This window comes from Microcebus murinus, chromosome 27, assembly GCF_040939455.1.
Source record: "Microcebus murinus isolate Inina chromosome 27, M.murinus_Inina_mat1.0, whole genome shotgun sequence".
NCBI lineage: Eukaryota > Metazoa > Chordata > Mammalia > Primates > Cheirogaleidae > Microcebus > Microcebus murinus.
The window spans coordinates 6,948,198-6,966,149 of record NC_134130.1 but is presented as its reverse complement, the minus strand read 5'-3'; the positions used below and the strand labels follow the sequence as shown (position 1 = coordinate 6,966,149).

At 57.9% G+C, this 17,952-nt stretch overlaps 2 protein-coding genes across 4 annotated transcripts in view; one reads left to right on the top strand and one right to left on the bottom strand.

The window, feature by feature from the left end:
• The first annotated feature begins 280 nt into the window (after positions 1-280).
• Positions 281-3,048, top strand: IZUMO4 (IZUMO family member 4). Of its 3 annotated transcripts, none has more exons than XM_012745693.2 (10): positions 287-576; positions 659-739; positions 846-917; positions 1,332-1,358; positions 1,459-1,534; positions 1,697-1,744; positions 1,851-1,865; positions 2,214-2,231; positions 2,441-2,455; positions 2,726-3,048. In XM_012745693.2, exons 1-10 carry the CDS (start codon positions 363-365, stop codon positions 2,814-2,816), a joined length of 657 nt encoding a protein of 218 aa, XP_012601147.1. In that variant the 5' UTR covers positions 287-362; the 3' UTR covers positions 2,817-3,048. The 3 variants fall into 3 exon arrangements, with proteins under 3 accessions (XP_075854139.1, XP_012601147.1, XP_075854138.1); XM_075998023.1 differs by having other exon boundaries at positions 291-576; positions 2,060-2,231; XM_075998024.1 differs by having other exon boundaries at positions 281-576; positions 2,060-2,455.
• A 1,090-nt stretch (positions 3,049-4,138) lies between these two features.
• AP3D1 (adaptor related protein complex 3 subunit delta 1) overlaps positions 4,139-17,952 on the bottom strand; it is a 41,164-nt gene continuing 27,350 nt past the window's right edge. The window contains exons 15-31 of the mRNA XM_012745691.2: positions 16,054-16,199; positions 15,515-15,656; positions 14,742-14,813; positions 13,846-13,921; positions 13,557-13,756; positions 13,102-13,175; positions 12,549-12,729; positions 11,557-11,616; positions 11,104-11,211; positions 10,025-10,171; positions 9,653-9,700; positions 9,151-9,337; positions 8,885-8,973; positions 8,672-8,757; positions 7,066-7,187; positions 6,661-6,740; positions 4,139-5,390 (exon numbers count right to left, since the gene is read on the bottom strand). Coding sequence (XP_012601145.2) covers positions 5,295-5,390; positions 6,661-6,740; positions 7,066-7,187; positions 8,672-8,757; positions 8,885-8,973; positions 9,151-9,337; positions 9,653-9,700; positions 10,025-10,171; positions 11,104-11,211; positions 11,557-11,616; positions 12,549-12,729; positions 13,102-13,175; positions 13,557-13,756; positions 13,846-13,921; positions 14,742-14,813; positions 15,515-15,656; positions 16,054-16,199 — 1,914 coding nt within the window. The 3' untranslated portion in view covers positions 4,139-5,294. The remainder of the gene's footprint in view (positions 5,391-6,660; positions 6,741-7,065; positions 7,188-8,671; positions 8,758-8,884; positions 8,974-9,150; positions 9,338-9,652; positions 9,701-10,024; positions 10,172-11,103; positions 11,212-11,556; positions 11,617-12,548; positions 12,730-13,101; positions 13,176-13,556; positions 13,757-13,845; positions 13,922-14,741; positions 14,814-15,514; positions 15,657-16,053; positions 16,200-17,952) is intronic.

Here is a 17,952-nt window from a genome sequence, read left to right as displayed (position 1 = left end):
GCGTGGGCGAGACTGGGATGGAGGGGCCAATCGGAAGCGGAGTCTTCTCTGAGTGGCAGCTTGTGGGCGGGGCCCAGAGGCGGAATTTGCGGTCTCAGTAGTCCGTTGAGGACGGGTGGGCGGGACCGGGTATGGGGCGGGGCTTGAGGTGGGGGCGAGGACGGAGGTGCGGCCCAGAGCCGGAGCGGCGCTGTTGGTTGGTGCGCGGCCGAGGGGCGTGGCACGGGAGGCGCCGTTGGTTGGTGCGCGGCCAAGGGGCGTGGCGCGGGAGGGAGGCACCGTTGGTTGGTGCACAGCCAAGAGGCGTGGCAGGGGGCGCCGTTGGTTGGCCGGCGGCGGGCGGGCGGGGGCGGGGGCGGGTCATGGCCCTGCTGTTGTGCCTGGGCATGACGGCGGCGCTGGCCCGCGGCTGCCTGCACTGCCACAACAACTTCTCAGACAGGTTTTCCTTCTACCGCCACCACGTGAACCTCAAGTCCTGGTGGGTGGGTGACATCCCCGTGTCGGGAGCGCTGCTCACCGAGTGGAGCCAGGATACGATGAGGGAGCTGCACCTGGCCATCCCCGCGGAGATCAGTGAGCGCTGAGCCCAGCCCGGGGCGCCTGGCACCGGCCAGACCCTGGGCCAGCCGCTCACCTGGCTCCTCCCCGCCCGCAGCCCGGGAGAAGCTGGAGCAAGTGGCGAGAATCGTGTACCAGAAGATGGATCAGCTGTACCAGGGGAAGATGTATTTCCCGGGTAAGGGGAGGGAAACTGAGGCAGGGACCGCCCACCCAGGACACCCTCACCTCCGCCCGCCGCCTGCGCCTGACCTGACCTCCGTTCTCCCGCCTCCCCCCATCAGGGTATTTCCCCAATGAGCTGCGAGCCATCTTCCGGGAGCAGGTGCACCTCATCCAGAACGCTATCATCGAAAGTGAGCGAGGGGTCCGCGGGGACGACATGCACCAAGGGTGCCTCCAGTCCCCATAGGGCTTGAGCTCCTTCAAGGCTGGGGCCCCAGAAGCAGGGCTTGCCCGGTGCTGGAGTGATGTGAACAGATCACCTGGATAGAGCAGCCCCCAGGGAGGGACCCCTGTCATCTCATGATCACCAGCACAGCCCAAAGGATACATGACACCACCTCCTTGGCACCTCCCCAAACTAGTTCCCTGGAGGTGCCAGGAGTGTTGCTGCCACCTTCCCCAGGTGTGCGCCATCGCATGCTGGGAGCCACCCTGGGGACCCCTTCCCTCTGGGTCATGGACACACACACACATGAAACCAGGCAGCTGAGGGCCAGGGGACCAGACTAGGCCTGGTAAAACCACACTGTCCTGTCCTTCCACAGGCCGCATCGACTGTCAGCGTCACTGTGGTGAGTGAGCCTCCATCCAGGCTGAGGGGCGAGGCACCACAGCAGCAGCTCAGGGCCCCGGAGGCTGAGGGAGCCTGCAGCCGCCTCTCCTGTGTTGCAGGCATTTTCCAGTACGAGACCATCTCCTGCAACAACTGCACAGACTCGCACGTCGTCTGCTTCGGCTACAACTGCGAGTAGGGCTCAGGCACTGGCAGGGTGCCAAGGGCCCTGCTGTCCCTGGGGCCCCAGGCTCCTCTGGGACAAGGCTCTTCCACCTTCCACCTAGCTCTCATCACCTGGGGAGGGTGGGGTCTGGGGCTGGGGGACACACCACCTCCAAGCCCATGTCCCCACAGGTCCTCGGAGCAATGGGAGGCAGCGGTGCAGGGCCTTCTCAGTTACATGTGAGTTGGGGTCTCTGGGCAGCAGCAAACTTGCCACCTGGGCTTGGAGAGGGGACACCAACCCAGGCCACTTGGTCCCCTGACTCCAAACCTATTGTCGTTGTAGAAGTGACTGGCACAAGTAAGTCCCCTCCTCAAACCCAACACGCTTTACCTGAGGCGGTGTGCGTGTGAGCACCCAGCCGGTGAGTACGTGCGGGAAGCCGGCAGCCACGGCTCCCACCAGGCCGCAAGGAGGCAGGACCTGGACCCAGCTCTCTGAGGCAGTGCAGGGGCGGCCCCAGCCCCTCCTCCCTCAAAGGTCTCTGAACTTAGGTGGAGGAAGGGAGGATTATACTGGCTAAAGGATACCCATAGAGCCTGGTCCACGTGTGTGGCAGAAACGTGGCCAGAGTCCGGGAGGGCTCCCCACGGTGGATGGATGGGGTGCCCGCAGAGGGGCCTGACTGGGCCTCATCTTGTCTTTCAGACAGGACACGAGCATGAGGTAAGGCCGCCCCGGCCCGGCCTTCCACAGGGGAGGGAGAGGAAAAGGAGGGAGGGGAGAGGTGCTGTGGGTCCTTTGGTTCAGCAGGCACAGTGGGCACAGCTCTCTGTGCCTGGGACGTGCCAACGTCACCTCTGCAACCATGCCTATGTGTCATTTCATGAACAAACCATGCACTGCTGCTCCTCCTCCGGGCCTGGGACATACAGAACCACCCCAGCCTTGTGAGTGAGCCAGGGAAGGGGGACCTCCGGGGTCGGGGTACACATAAACCAGGGATTAAAGCCCACCTGTCAACGTGCCACAGGCCCCCCCAACACCCTTTCGCAGTCCCAGTCACGCGAGTGACCCACCCTGAGAACAGGCAGGGCGTCTGCTATGCACAGGACCACCCCACATCCCAGCTGGGAGGAGACCAGGGCTGCCCAGGCAAGACCCACTGGGAAGGTGGAGGGAGGCACAAGGGGGGCTGAGACATCCCTGTCTCCCCACAGCCTGGTATCACCGAGCTTCACGTGTCTGGAGCCCCAACACCTGGCCAACCTGACCTTGGAAAATGCCTCTGAGTGCCTGACTCAGCACTGACGGCCGGCAGGCCCGCCCCAGAGCAACGGGAGGCCAGGACTCCCCTGGACTGTCCCAGCCTGTCGCCTGGAGCAGGCTGAGCTGACTGACTGCTGCCCCTGGTCCCCCTCTGACTTCCGACAGAGCCCAGCAGCCCGAGCCGGGAGGCGGGGGTGGGTTTGTACGTAGCATCAGCACCTGGCAGGACCACAGAGCTATTTGATGCGATGATTAAAATACCTGATGTTTCTCATGGAAGCCCAGTTCTTACTTGGGGGGGCTGAAGGAGCTGGCAGTGTGCTTCTGGGGTGGCCTGAAGGTCCCCAAATAACCTGACAGGCCAGCTGGTGCAGAGCCATGCTCCTGGGCCTCCGGTCCTGGGATGGAGAGATTCTACTGTGACCTACCTGGGCATACCTGGCTAGACTCGCACAGGTGTACACAATGGGAGTCCTTCATGAAAGATGAGGCTGCAGTTTGGTGACAACCAGAGCCAGATGCACCCAAGGCAAAGGGATGCAAGGCCCATGGGCTCCGCCACCTCCATCCTCCAAGGCTAGGACTACAGCTACCCACCAGCTGAGTGGTCCTTGACACAGGTGGGATGGGGAAGCGGGAACCTTGCATGTCCCTGCAACCACACAGTGGAATGGTTCTGAGAGCCTGAGCACCCTTGCGTGAGGCCTGTTTTCACTCATGTGACCTCAGCCTGCAGCCACTGTATGCACAGGAGCGTCTGTGTGCAGGTTGGGAGTGGCACTTGGGAAGGATCCAGAGCACCCTTACAGACCACCGATCGTCAGAGCCAAACATGGTGTGTTGGGGGGACTAAGGGGACATTGGGGGTCTGTCAGGAGCCTACCCCATATTTGGCTTGTCGCCAACCTTGTCCTGGCTATTACTGACACCAAGTGCTTCCTCTTGGGCCCCTCAGAGGGACACCAGCAGCTGGGGCCAGGGGAGAGGCTCACAGCCACTGTTTCCAGGGCATAACATTGCAGAGGGGACACAGGGGGTCCCCGAGCCAGGGCTGGGTCCAGGGTCTCATCTGGTTGGCACACCCCACCCTCCCACTTTGGGGTTTATACTCGAGCGGACTGTCCTGTCTACATGGTGTAAGGTGGAAGCCAGACAAATTGACACAGGCAGGGCTGGTTGCTCTCCCGCCTCTGTCCCCACCACTCTGAGCAATGCTTGGCTGTGGCCCTGTGGTGCCCTGAGGTCTCAGGAGCCTGGATGGCGGACTGGGGGCCAAGGTCACTTCAGGGGACGTGAGCCAAGGGAGGCTCAGTCCCTGTAGTGCCTGTGACCCCAGCAAGGGCAGGAGACCCCACATGGAAATGTCTGTTTTGCAGCTTTATTGGATCACCTTGACACAAAATCATTACAGCAGCGTGATACGTCTCTCTCTTCTTTATACGGGAATGTCGATAGCAAATAAATTCTTATGTAACACATCATACAATTTCAAAATTCTAGAATCACTGCACGGGATTCTGTAATAATTATTCTACATGCTAAAGTGACAGTTTTCATCAAAAGGAAAAGTTAAAATGTCATGGTGGACCATCATCTTTGAGGAATGTCCAGTCTTGGCCCCAGCGGCTACCTGGGGAGCGGGCAGGTGAGGTCCCCTGCCCTGGGGCTGCTCTAACCAAGGTGCCAGCTGGAGGTCAGTCCCCACACACAGCCTCCATCATCCAGCCTGGACCCTCCCGGCAGCGAAGGGACAACACAGGGAGGAGCCCTGCAGTGTGCGTGGCTGGGAGCAGAGGGCATGCAGGATCGCACGCCACCACTCGCCCCAACCCAAGCCCAGAGAGACACACTTCTGTCGACAGGGAAGAAAGGAAACAGAAAGGCCCAGCCCTGTCCCCTGGGTGGTGCTGACTGCAGCCCTCCTGGACGCAGTCCCTCTCTGCCTGCAGGTTGGCCCGTGGCCCGGGGTCCTGCAGATCACGTTCCCACCACGGGTTCTGGAGAGAAGGGCCTCTGCGACAGCTGGACCGTCCTTCACCCCTGTGCAGAACCGCTGGTCAGAATGTTGGGGGACAGAAGCCGCCGGACAGGAAAAGGTGGGGGAAGACAGGAGATGGTGGGGGGCCCCATCAGACCCCTGCTGTGCATCCCTCACCCTGGTGCCCGCCAGGCCCTGGCCCAGATGGTGGGCAGGCTTGCTCCCCAGGCTGTGGCTGAGACCACACTCAAGGACCCGGCCCCCAGCGTGGGGCGGGGCGCAGAGCAGGTGGGGAGCCCCTGCTGGTCTGGGGACTGGAATGGGGCTTCTTGCCAAAGAGTGGGGAGAGTCTGGGTGACAAGGGTGGCCAATAAATCAATGCGACACACAACCTCGATGTCTAAACAGCAGACGACGGTGGAGTTAAATTAACATCAGGCTTGGGTACAGTACACACAACAGAGTAGTGGCGAGATATGTGGACCTGTGGGTCCACTGGCGCCTGCTCTGTGACGGGCTCCCGGGTGGGGCTCGCAGGCAGCTCAGCACATGGCCAGCGTGGCCTTCATCTCCTCCAGCACGTTGCTCAGCAGGGTCGCGTCGCTGCACTTCCCGTCCACCGACACTGAGTTCTCCCCCTGTGCCAGGGAGAGAGACTGGCATTCACAAAACTGTGCACTTACGGCCTCGGGACCTCCCGTGCTGTGCTTTTAATCCTGCAAAATACTTCCTGGAGATGGATGGTGGTGGTGGCTGCACAACACCGTGAATGTACCAAATGCCACCGAACTGTGCACACTTAAAAACAGTTAAGATGGTAACTTCTGGGGCTGGGTGTGGTGGCTCACGCCTATAATCCTAGCACTCTGGGAGGCCGAGGCAGGTGGATTGCTTGAGGTCAGGAGTTCAAACCAGCCTGAGCAAGACCCCGTCTCTACTAAAAATAGCTGAGGCAATAGGATCGCTTGAGCCCAGGAGTTTGAGGTTGCTGTGAGCTAGGCTGACACCACGGCACTCACTCTAGCCTGGGAAACAAAGTGAGACTCTGTCTCAAAAAAAAAAAAAAAAAAAGGTAACTTTTATGTGCTTTATCATAAAAAAAAAAAAATCAGAATAGCTAAAAACTTCCCAAATGTTAAGTACAGACATAAACACAGGAATTCAAGAAGTTCAGCAAACTCCAAAAGGATTGAACCCAAAGAAATCCACACTCAGACTCATCAAAAATTGAAAACTAAAGACAAAGAAAAACTTTACCAACAGCCAGAGAAAAATGATGCATTCCCTGTAGAAAGAACAATTGTTCAGATGACTACAGGTTTCTCACCAGAAACCACGGATGCCGAGAGGAATCGGCACAATGCTGTTATGGTACAGAAAGAGACTTATTCAGCCAGAATTCTGTATCCAGCAAACATGGCCAGGAGGAACGAAGGCAGAGTAATAGTCTCGGGAAGGACAACTGAGAACCGGCTGCTGGGAGACCTGTTCTAAAAGAACCACTAACAAATGTTCTTCAGACAGGAGGGAATGAACCAAAAGAAAGTGGAACACCAGGAATGAAAACAAAACAGAAATGATAACTGTGTGTGCAAATACGATAGACTATGCTCTTTCCCTCTTTAGTTCTTTGAAGTTGTCTGAGGGTTGAAAGCCAAATGATCACATGTGGGATGAACTTTTTTTGGGAATGTCAACACAACTGTGTGACAGTCAGGACAGACAAGGGCAGAGGGTGAATGGCCTAATGGGTCATTAGAATTTCACATCCCACTTGAAGGGTAAATTATTAATCCAAGTAGACTATGCAAAGCTAAGTACAAACAGTAGAATCCCTGGACACCCACACAATGTACAGACAGGATCAAAAACACAAACAAAAGAGGCCCAGGCATCACTAGGACTCACCTTCTTCACCAGGAGACAGACGTGGTGGCCCTGGATGGAGCGGCTGTACATGGAGGCGCAGGAGTCCACTCGCTCCACAACTGTGACAGAGCATGCAGGTGAGGCCCTGCCCACCCCAAGCAGGGGCACCTTCCCAGGAGTGCCCTCCCTGACAGCTGTTAGAGGCCTGGCAGGGGCAGGAGGTGGCCCTGTGTGGCCTAGGCAGTCGCTAGACAGGGTCCAGGGGGAGCTACTGGCCTCTGTGGCACAGGCACCTGCCACAGCAGATCCTGGAGGGTGTGAGTCTCAGAATGAGGGCTGCAGGCCAAGATCCAAGGAGGAAGGGGCTGGCAGGGCTGGAGCCCAGCCAAGGGAGAACCGTGCATGTAAATGCTGTGCCATCCACCAGCCTCCTCACTTTCTTACCAGAAAAGTGGTGGTGAAAACAGATCTTTGTCAGAAGGTTCTGGAAGGACATACTAATGCCGTCGACTCTGATTGAGCTCATGCTCAGGTCCCCAGATTCCAGCAACTTGGCAAAGGCATCACTGTGGGAAGGACACAGGACAGGGAGGGGTGACACCAGGCAGAAGCCAGGCCCCCGGGACAGCCAGCACCAATGCAGACTGATCTGCGCCACAAACGCTATATGGTAGGACCCTCCTTTGTGTGCCTCGGACCTGAGAGGTCGCCATGGTTTTGGAAGGTGTTATTCAGATTGACAGGTCAAAGTCCCAACTCACAGAACCTCATAATGGGACTTTATTTAAAAATAAGTCTTGGCCAGGCATGGTGGCTCACGCATGTATGGGAGGCCAAAGCGGGAGGATCACTTAAGGTCAGGAGTACGAAACCAGCCTGAGCAAGACCTCATCTCTACTAAAAATAGAAAGAAATTAATTGACCAACTAAAAATATATATACAAAAAATTAGCCGGGCGTGGTGGCGCATGTCTGTAGTCCCAGCTACTTGGGAGGCTGAGGCAGTAGGATCGCTTGAGCCCAGGAGTTTGAGGTTGCTGTGAGCTAGGCCGACGCCACAGCACTCACTCTAGCCTGGACAACAAAGTGAGACTCTGTCTCAAAAAACAAACAAACAAACAAAAAAAACAAGTCGTCTTTTTTTTTTTTGAGTTGGGGTCTCACTGTGTTGCCCAGGCTGGAGTGCAGTGACACCATCACAGCTCACTGCAGCCTCCAACTCCTGGGCTCAAGGGATCCACCTGCCTCAGCCTCACAAGTAGCTGGGACTACAGGGGTGAGGCACCGCCCAGGGCTTGGAAACATGTCTTTAGAGAAGTCATTACAGGCCGGGTCCGGTGGCTCACGCCTATAATCCTAGCACTCTGGGAGGCCAAGGCGGGTGGATCACTCAAGGTCAGGAGTTCGAAACCAGCCTGACCAAGAGCAAGACCCCATCTCTACTATAAATAGAAAGAAATTAATTAGCCAACTAATATATATAGAAAAAATTAGCCGGGCATGGTGGCACATGCCTGTAGTCTCAGCTACTCGGGAGGCTGAGGCAGGAGGATTGCTTGAACCCAGGAGTTTGAGGTTGCTGTGAGCTAGGCTGACGCCACGGCACTCACTCTAGCCTGGGCAACAAAGCAAGACTGTCTCAAAAAAAAAAGAGCTCATTACAAAAAAACTAATAAAAAATGAGAACGTTAAAAGTTACATTAGGTTATGTGGGCAGGCCCTGATCCAAGGACATCTGGGGCCCCTACACAGCAGATGGGGACACATGTGAGGACACAGGGAGAAGGCGCCCACGCTGCCACACCTGACCTTGGACTTCCAGCCCTCAGGACTGTGAGGGACTAAAGCCCTGATGTCTAAGCGCCTGGTCTGTGGCCTTGGCCGCCCGAGCAGGTGCAGACACAGGTGGCTGGACCTGTCATGCCGAGGACAAGCAGTGAATGGAAACTTCGTCCTTGACTTTCACAAGTTAGGTCAAAAGATGTCTCCGAGGTAACTGCCCAGAAAGCCTCAGCGCCTGGTGCGGGTGTCTCAACTGCAAGCGGCGCACCTGTAGCAGGGCGTCGTGGTCAAGTACGAGGAGCAGCTGAAGTGCAGCTTGAAGTCCAGCTTCTCCTGGGTGGCACCTTCGTCGTCCTGCAGTAGAATGGAGACTGTTGCTAAACAGGGAGCCTCACCTGGGACACCCTGACACCCCACAGTGGGGGCGACCAGGAGCAGCAGCCAGCCTGCACCCCACGCACAGGTGTGAAGCCACACGTACCTTGGCAATGAAGGACAGGGTGCCCTTGAGCTTCTGGGCCATCACGATGCTCTGGACGGTGAACACAAACTGCGCTTCATTGGAGACACCTGGCAGGGATGGGCAAGGAGCTCACCCAGGAGCTCCAGGGCTCAGGACTAAACACAGGGGGGCTCCTGGTGTCACGTCCCAGCCACAACCTGGTCCCACTGCCACCCACAGATGGCAGACTCAGCAGCTGGGCCTGCCCTCAAGGTCCAGAGACTTGCAAAACCCTGGGGGCTTACCTGGGGGCAGCTGGAAAGGCACGGGGACGCCGTCGTGGACGGAGGAGCCCTCCGGCCGGGCCATCCTGGTATTGAGCGAGTCCAGCACGCTGAGCTCCATGCTCTTGAGGACACTGCTGCTGAGGTTCTCCAGGATGATGGACACAGTGACCTGGCTGTCCTGCAGGCTGCCCTGGACACCGTAGGTCTGCAGGAGCAAGGCCAGCTTCAGCTGCGGCAGCCAGAAGGCTTGAGCCCCTCTCCAACGGCCACAGAAACAGCAGGTCTGCACGTGCAGAGACGAGCAGGGAGAGGCGCACTTCTGACCCTGGAGCCACGGCCCAGTCTCTTCATGAACACACCATAGTCACCCTCCTGTCCCCCGGCCCACAGCAGGCCAGTATCCAACATCACCACGGCCAAGTATGGACGTGGCCCTGGGTGCGCTAAGCCTCCGGTGCCCCCAGGGGCTCACACATAATCCTTTGTGACCCCAGCTCCTAGTAATGCCCAGGGCACTCACCATTTTAATGTAAGAATTTTCAGCCAGGAGGGAGTAACTGGACATAGGCTGGGGAGAAGAAAAGACACTTAGCTCAGGGTGACAAGGACCCAGCAGCTCTATCCCTCGCAGGACTGTAGGAACCCTGGGCAAGGAGTGTCAGAGGGCGCCAGGCTAGGAGCCCCGGCTAGAGGGAGCACAGCCTCCACCACGGGGTTTGACAGCCGGTGGAGGGCACCCGCCAAGCCCCAGGGCCCCGCCGCCCCCACGGCGGCACGGTTCCATCCAGAATCGGCTCAGTTCTCTCCCCAAATGAGGCACAGGTGCTGGAGGTACCCCAGCCTTGGCCGGCCGCCCTCTGCAGGAGGGGCTGGGCGTTGAAGTACCCCTCACCGGGAGAGGCCCCTCCTCGAGTGCGCCGTTCTGCATGGGCTCCCCCGGTGCCTCCTCGCTCCCAGGCAGCTTCTTCCTGGATCTCTTCTTGTCCTTGGGCCGTTCCTCCTTCTCCTTCTTGTGCTTTTTCTTATGTTTGGAAGGTTTCTGGGGCAGGAGAGTCCAGGGTCAGTGAGTGGCACCCCACAGGGAGCCGCCATAGCTGCTCAGAAGGCTTGGCAGCACCTGGCGCGCTCTCTGCACGAGGGTGGGGTCACCCATGTGGAGACCCAGCTGCAGCAAGGACCTCACTCCCTGGCAGTGGGAGAAGCTGGTGTGGCTCAGAGAGCAGCCTCTGCTGACTGGGGGAGCCACCCGAGAAGGACAACAAGAACCCCAGACACGATGCCCAGGGACATGCCCAACACTGAAAACACACGTCCACACAGAAGCTTGTACACACACGTTCACTGCAGCACGATTCACAACAGCCAAAAAGGGGGAACAGCCCAAGTGTCCACTGTGAATGGTCCGTCCATACACTGAATATCACTCTGCCATGACAAGGGACGAGCCTCTGACACAGGATGCTGCATGGATGGACCTTGGGGACATCATACTCAGTGAGAGACACCAGACAGAAAAGGAACACAGTGTGAGACTCCATTTATATGAAATGTTCAGAACAGGCAGATCTACGGAGACGGGATGTGGATTTGTGGGTCGCCAGGAGCTGGGGGAAGGAATGGGGAGTGACTGCTGATGAGAACAGGCGTCTTTTTGGGATGATGGAATGTTCTGGAATTAGAGATAGTGGTTGCACAACTCTGTGAAAATCAAAACACTGAATCGCACATTTAAGAAAAGTGAAATCTACGCGTTGTGAATCATATCCCAAAAAACTGTTATGAGAACATAGAACCATAACCACCACCAAAGACCACTGTGAGACTGCAGAGGTGAAGGCGGGCACTGGGCTGCCCTCCTTGCAGGATCCAGGGGCAGACCGATCGCCATGTGGGGGTACCCGGTGTGCATGGCCAGAAGCAGAAGCCCGTCCGCCCCACCCAGGGCCTGAAGGCCACCTGCCCGGGCCTCACCTTCTCTTGGTCTTGGTCTTCATCCTCCATGTCCTGGGCCTCTCTCCTGGGTTCCTCCACCTCATCTTTGTGGGCGGTGTCAGTGTTTGTGTTCGCACTGAGCATGTCCTGCAGGAAGTCAGGATGGGGGGCTCGAGGCTGCCAGCAAGCACCCTGTGCCCACCCTCAGCCCTTGGTAAGGAGAAAATGGCCCAGGCACCCCTGGGAGTTCTGTGCCCTGGCTTCCCGAGAGGCTGGGGGCCCCTGTGAGTGGCAGAGAAGTGACAGGGTCTGTGGGTGCCAAGGCCCAGCGGGGTTCCCCTGTTTGCACCTTGCCCAGCACGGGACAGGAGTCCTCCAGCCTTGCAGGTGCACAGGTGCTGACAGGAAGGCACAGGGCCCACTAGGGGAGACCTCAGAGCTGGGGACCTGATGTGACTTCTGAAGACATGTCAGCAACAGCCAGGCTCTTACCGTGGATGGGACCGTGGCAGGAGGTGGGGTGGTGGACAGCCAGAAGTCTAAGTCCTCACCCTGAAAACACAGCAGGATGGCGGGGAGGGCTCAAGACATGGGTCCATCGAGGACAGCCCCACCCTCCCTTGCTGCTCCCCCCCAGGGCCCTGGGCCAAGTGGGATTCACAGAATATTCCCATCAAGGAGCTGAAGACCCATTAGGTGTTCAGGGCTGACTCTGGCTACATTGCTAAAGCAAGGTCCACAAACAGATTGGCATGTAGGGGTGCACTGTACCTGCAACCTACAGCCGCAGCCCACACGCCTGTCAGCGGGGAACAGGCCCCAAGTACACAAGTCTTTAAAAAACCCACTTCAGCCGGGTGTGGTGGCTCACGCTTGTAATCCTAGCACTCTGGGAGGCCGAGGCAGGCGGATTGCTCAAGGTTAGGAGTTCAAAACCAGCCTGAGCGAGACCCTGTCTCTACTATAAAAATAGAAAGAAATTAATTGGCCAACTAATATATATATATAAAATTAGCCGGGCATGGTGGCGCGTGCCTGTAGTCCCAGCTACTCAGGAGGCTGAGGCAGGAGGATTGCTTGAGCCCAGGAGTTTGAGGTTGCTGTGAGCTAGGCTGACGCCACGGCACTCACTCTAGCCTGGGCAACAAAAGCGAGACTCTGTCTCAAAAAAAAAAAATAATAAAAAAATAAAAAAAAAAAAAAAAAAAAAAAAAACCCACTTCATTCCCTGTGTGGAAACACGTGGACACTGAGGAAAAGGTTCTGCAGCTACACAAGGGTGGCTGCCCCATCTCGCCAGGCTGCTGAGGACGCGCTCGCTCGGTCCTTGTGGGGCCCCTAAAGGTGAGCTCATGGACAGCCCCCTTCTGCCCCGACTGGGCTCAGAGTCACCATGTCCTGTGCGATCGCCGCTGTCCCTGACACCTGGCTCCAGAGCAAGGGCGGGGAGCAGGGATGGGGACTGGCCTGGGTGCCAACCTTACCTTCCTCTCCTTCTCCTTCTTCTTCTCTTTCTCTCTCTCCTTTTCTTTGTGTTTCTTTTCTTTTTTTTTGGGTTTCTTGCTCTTTTTTTCTACTATGGGAACGTCTTCTTTTTCAGGGGACTTGGCGTTCTCAGAGTTCCTGTGTTTCTGGACTGGCAACTTCTCGCTGTCAGCCAGGGGCCTTGTGAGGGGAGGGGCTGGAGGTCAGGAGGGAGCGCCACCCACACCTGCCACCCAGCCCCACTGTGTGGTCCACCCTAGAGACTGGTGTCCCTGCTGACTGACATCTCCACAGACGCACACCGATGGCCACAGCCTCCCCAGCACCCCAGAACCTCAGACCTCGGACCCCACGCTGGGTCAGGGCCAGTCTTGGTCAGAAGATGGCTGCCAAGCAGTGCTGCCAGCCATTGCCCAGGGAGAGCCCAGCCCACATGTCCCTGCCTGGTTAGCCCACCCAAGCCCAGCCCCCAGCCCAGAGGGGAAGCCCCTCAGTCTGCACCTGGCTTCATTGGAGCCCCCCACCCCCACACCCACCAACACCATTCCTTACTTATCCAGATCAATATCCAGGGCTCTGTAGGGGTCGTTGGGGTCTTTGTCATCCTCATCGCTTGGTAGAGCATTCTGAGGGGACAAACGGGAACCTGGTGTTCATGGAGCCTACCCCGTGGCCTGGTGAGGTCCCCTATCCCTGACACAGTGGGACTGCCCGAGACAACCAGAGCTGTGGCACTAACATGGCCCCGACAGGAAGGATGCCACTCATCATCCTCATGTGCCAAGGATTACTGGGCCCCAGAAACACAGCAGATGTGTGTCTGCCCTGGGGACTGCAAGGAGGGGCTGCTGGCCTCCTGGGGTGGGATGTGGGGGGGCCTCCACTCACAGTCAGCAAGACCCCACCCCAAGGATCCCGGCCAGGACAGGCTCAACCACAAGGGGATGCAGAAAAGATGCGTCCCCCAGGGCCAGCCCTGAGGCCACCATGGTGAACCCCCAGCTGACCTCGGGCATCTCCTCGGTGACGATGTCCACCTGCTGGGCGGGGGCAATGTCCTCATCGCTCTCTGTGGGCAGCGAGCCATGGCGGCGCTTGCCCTTCTTCTCCTTGTCCCTGCGCTTCTTCCTGCGCTTGTCCTTCTCCAGCCTCTGCCGGTGCCTCCGCTCCTCCTCCAGCCGCACGTACTGGTCCGACAAGGGCAGCCCTGTGGGCGGCAGCAGGCTCAGCACAGGGCCCTGGAGCCGTGGGGGGATGGCAGCAGCCCTGGGAGCCTCAGGGCTGGCGGACACTTGCCTGGGACCTTCAGTGGGACAGAGAGGTCGATCTGCACCACGGGGATGTGCTCCACGCCTGGCGCGTCCTGGTAGCGCTGCAAAGGCAATCGCGAGGCGTTACTGGCCACTGGGCAGGGTGCGCCTCCCGGGAACACGAGCCTGGGGCCAGAATGTGTCAATGTCCCCAGGGGGGCCAGGTACCAGGGCCCTGTGCTGCAGGAGCTGCTGTGGGCACAGTTCGGCCCCTGCTGCACGTTTTCTTAACAAATAGGGCGAATTTTGTGGGTTCGAGAGAGACAGCACAGGTCTGTGTCACCGGGAGCAGCACAGTTTTCCTCAGTTTTTTCCCTCAGAATCTTTTTGCTTCAGATTAGAAAAGCAGCACAGCCTCCCAGCCAGAGTGAGGCAACATGTCATGCCCACCAGGACAGCCACGGTCAGAGTTGGATGACACCCGTGCCATCAAGGGCATGAAGAAACAAGCCACATGACCCCCAATTCCACTCCCAGGATCTAGCCGAGAAGCACCAAGGATGACCCGGGGGCCCGAAGGGCCAAGTAGGACATGCTCTGTGGGGGTGGGCAGAGGGCACAGACGCAGGATGGGCCAAGATTCCCGAGACACAGAGGCACGAGCCTGCATATGTTGCCCTCCTGCCGAGAGGCGCCGACTCCTCTGCCCCTCAGTGCAGAAGCCTGAGCTCCGGCTGCAGCCCTCCCCATCCTTCCCTTCCCCTCTGCAACAGCTGAGCACCACATGCTACTGTGCTCAGTGGCTGCCTCCTCCACATGGGTCACAGGGCTGGCACTCCTGGAGACAGGCCCCCAAGTGCTGCTGGTGGCTGGGGATCTCAGCCATGGGCACTTGCTGAGCAGCCATCATCCCTCGGATATGTGCTAGGGAACCCACCTCACCTTCTGTGGAGACGGAGAACTTTTGATATAGAATGGGTTGTTGGCCTGCTCCTGCTTCCGAGCCTCTCGACGCTGTAGGGACAGGACGCGCCGTGAACACGGGTGAGCTAGGACAGGATGCCCAGAGGCTGGGCTCCGCCACTGGCTCCCCAGCCTGGGTAGGGGAAGGCTGGATCTCTTATTTTCACTGTTGGCCTTTTACTAACAAGGAACTGAGGCCGAAGATCACATGTTGTGGAAAAGGCATTGCTCAGAGTCCAGGAGGCCGGGACACCCGCCTCCACCACACGGACCAGGGTTCAGAGGGGTCGGGTGCCCTGCCCAAAGGCTCACCAGCAGGGCACAGGAGCACAAGGGAGGGCTGCCCTCTCCCAGTGCACGAGAGCAGAGTAAGAGGGAGCTTAATGACTTCAGAAAGAGAGGGACCGATGCCAGAGTGGGGATGGGGACAAGTGCCACCTCCAGTGGGATTCTGGGGCTGCCCTCTCATCTCTGCTATTTTGGGGCCATGCAGACGCTGCACGTGTTTACAGTGTGCTATGGCAGAGCACCCTAGAGGGCCAGGCCCAGCCGAGCACCCACAGGCCCATGAGGTCAGGCTGACGGGTTCTCCTGGGGAGGCTTCCAGGATTCGGAGAATTCACTCCCCATGGCAATGAGACCCAACTTGATGTCAAGTGTCCTCTCAGGGAGCAGAGAGCCTGCCTGGGAGACCCCGGGACAGAGAGGGACAGAAGGAGACTGTGCTCCTCCCAACCCCCCCGTTCCCTTACCCGGGCCAGCTCTTCCTCGTCCACCTCGGGCAGACGGTGCTTGGCCTGCCGCTGCTCCTCCTCGTGGAACATGGCCTTGGGCTTCTCGTCTTCAGACTCGCTGTCCGAGAGCGGCTCGTTGATCCAGGCGTCCAGGTCCAGGCTGCACCAGACAGGGAGGTCACACAGCGCCCCGCCTCCCTGGTCAGCTAAGTGCTACACTGAGACAACCTCGGGCGCCCACCCTGAGCAGGGTCACTGTGTATGGCCCTGTCCTTCAGACTCGGGAGGGCCGGTGGCCCGCGAGGTCATGGCAGGGCCCACACGGGCTCGCACTGCCCCACAGGCTCACGGCAAGGGTTGGGACAGACCCACTCCCCGTGCGCAGCACCAGGCCCACATGCGGCCCACAGGAACTAGCCAGAGCCGAGTCAGTCCACACAAGAGGGTCGCCAGCCCAATGGGTGTCCCTTGCCCCCCACACCCTGCTGGCCAACGGTGGGTCCTGGGTGCAGTCAGCCTACGGTCCCTCTCAGCATTGGGGACATCAGCAGGCTCACCCTTCAGGAACTGGAACCTTCTTCTGGGCCTTGGGAGCCACCGGGTTCAGCTCCCCAGCAAACAGGGCACTCACTTCCTCTGCCACAGGCACGGCCTTGGCCTGCAGCTTCTGCACGTGCTTGACCAGCTGCAAGATGCAGGACGCCTGGGGGACACAGGTAGGTCAGAGACAGCAGAGACGGCTATTCAACCACTCTCGGGGCTGGCGATACTCAGCCACCCCTGCTGGAGCCACATCAGCCACGGCCCAGCCCGTGAGCCACTGTCTCAGTCTCCATCAGGACAGCAAGGGCATGACAGAGGGAGCTTCGTCCCTCACGTGAAGACGCCCCACCACTGGGTGTGCACCCCAAGAAACCTGCAGCACCACCTCCCGTAGGGGCTGCCTTGGAGCTCTGGGCCTCGGTGCTAGCTCCCTCAAAGGCAGAGACCACAGGCTAAGGCCACAGCCGGCCCTGCCAACACCAGCAAGTGCAGGGTCCAGGTCCACGGCCCACACGTACCTACTCAGCCAATGTCACACACCAGACTCTATCATGGGGAAACCAGGGACCTGGTGGGCAACACCGGGCACTGGTGTGTGGCCTAGTCCACAGAGAAGCCACATCACCCACAGGGCATTAGGCCCTCAAGTGTGGAAATAACGGACAATCTTGGGTACCCCCAGGGGAAGTTTCAGGCCTCAGCTGGCCCTAAAAAGATCCATGGTCTCCAAGCAGCTGGAGTCACCAGGAGTTCTGGTTCCCATGAACACTGAGACGACACCCTACTAACACACGTTTTTAAGAGGCTTTTCAGAAACCCTGACTGGATGGAAAATGCAGACACGGGAGGAACAGAGGACTGAACTCTGAGCACCATGCTGTGGTCTAAATCCCCCAGCTACGCAAGGGCCTGCAGAGGGGTAAGACAGATGCTGCAGACTCACAATTGGGGAGGGAGGGAGGGAAAGGGATAAAAAAATTACCTGGGGAGTATAAGAAAATGTATAAAAAGATTTAAGAAAGAAAAAAAAAATCTAGAAAAACAACAAATCCCTGATGGTCCTGTCACACACACTTTAACATTCCTTTCCACTAATCCGAAAATCTCTGATCTACCTGTGCCTGCCCCCACTATCTATCTGTCTGTCTGTCTAGAGAGTTTCACTTTGTTGCCCAGGCTAGAGTGAGTGCCGTGGCGTAAGCCTAGCTCACAGCAACCTCAAACTCCTGAGCTCAAGCAATCCTCCTGCTTCAGCCTCCCGAGTAGCTGGGACTAAAGGCATGCGCCACCATGCCTGGCTAATTTTTTTCTATATATGTTAGTTGGCCAATTAATTTCTTTCTATTTATAGTAGAGACAGGGTCTTGCTCTTGCTCAGGCTGGTTTCGAACTGACCTCGAGCAATCCGCACACCTGGGCCTCCCAAAGTGCTAGGATTACAGGCGTGAGCCCGCCCGGCTTGCCCCCACTTTAGAACAGCCTTTTGTGCTGAGCGTGGTGGTTCACGCCTGTAACTCTAGCACTCTGGGAGTGCCGAAGCAGGAGAATCGCTCAAGGTCAGGAGTTCGAAACCAGCCTGAGCGAGACCCGGTCTCTACTAAAAATAGAAAGAAATTAACTGACCAACTAAAATATATATATACAAAAAATTAGCCGGGCATGGTGGCGCATGCCTGTAGTTCCAGCTACCCGGGAGGCTGAGGCAGTAGGATTGCTTGAGCCCTGGAGATTGAGGTTGCTGTGAGCTACCTGGAGATTGAGGTTGCTGATGCCACGGCACTCACTCTAGCCTGGGCAACAAGACTCTGTCTCAAAAAAAAAAAAGTAGAACAGCCTTTTGGGCCAAGCCTGCCCAAAATGTCCCCACCCTAGTAAAGCCTGGCTGTGAGATATCGGGGAGCGTGGGGCTTGAG

Bases quoted from the DNA above. Each gene is read 5' to 3' on its own strand.
- IZUMO4 (XM_075998024.1), top strand. From the start codon at position 363: ATGGCCCTGCTGTTGTGCCTGGGCATGACGGCGGCGCTGGCCCGCGGC. The intron at 577-658 runs GTGAGCGCTGAG...CCCCGCCCGCAG, and splicing joins GGCCATCCCCGCGGAGATCA to CCCGGGAGAAGCTGGAGCAA. The intron at 1,359-1,458 runs GTGAGTGAGCCT...CCTGTGTTGCAG, and splicing joins CGACTGTCAGCGTCACTGTG to GCATTTTCCAGTACGAGACC.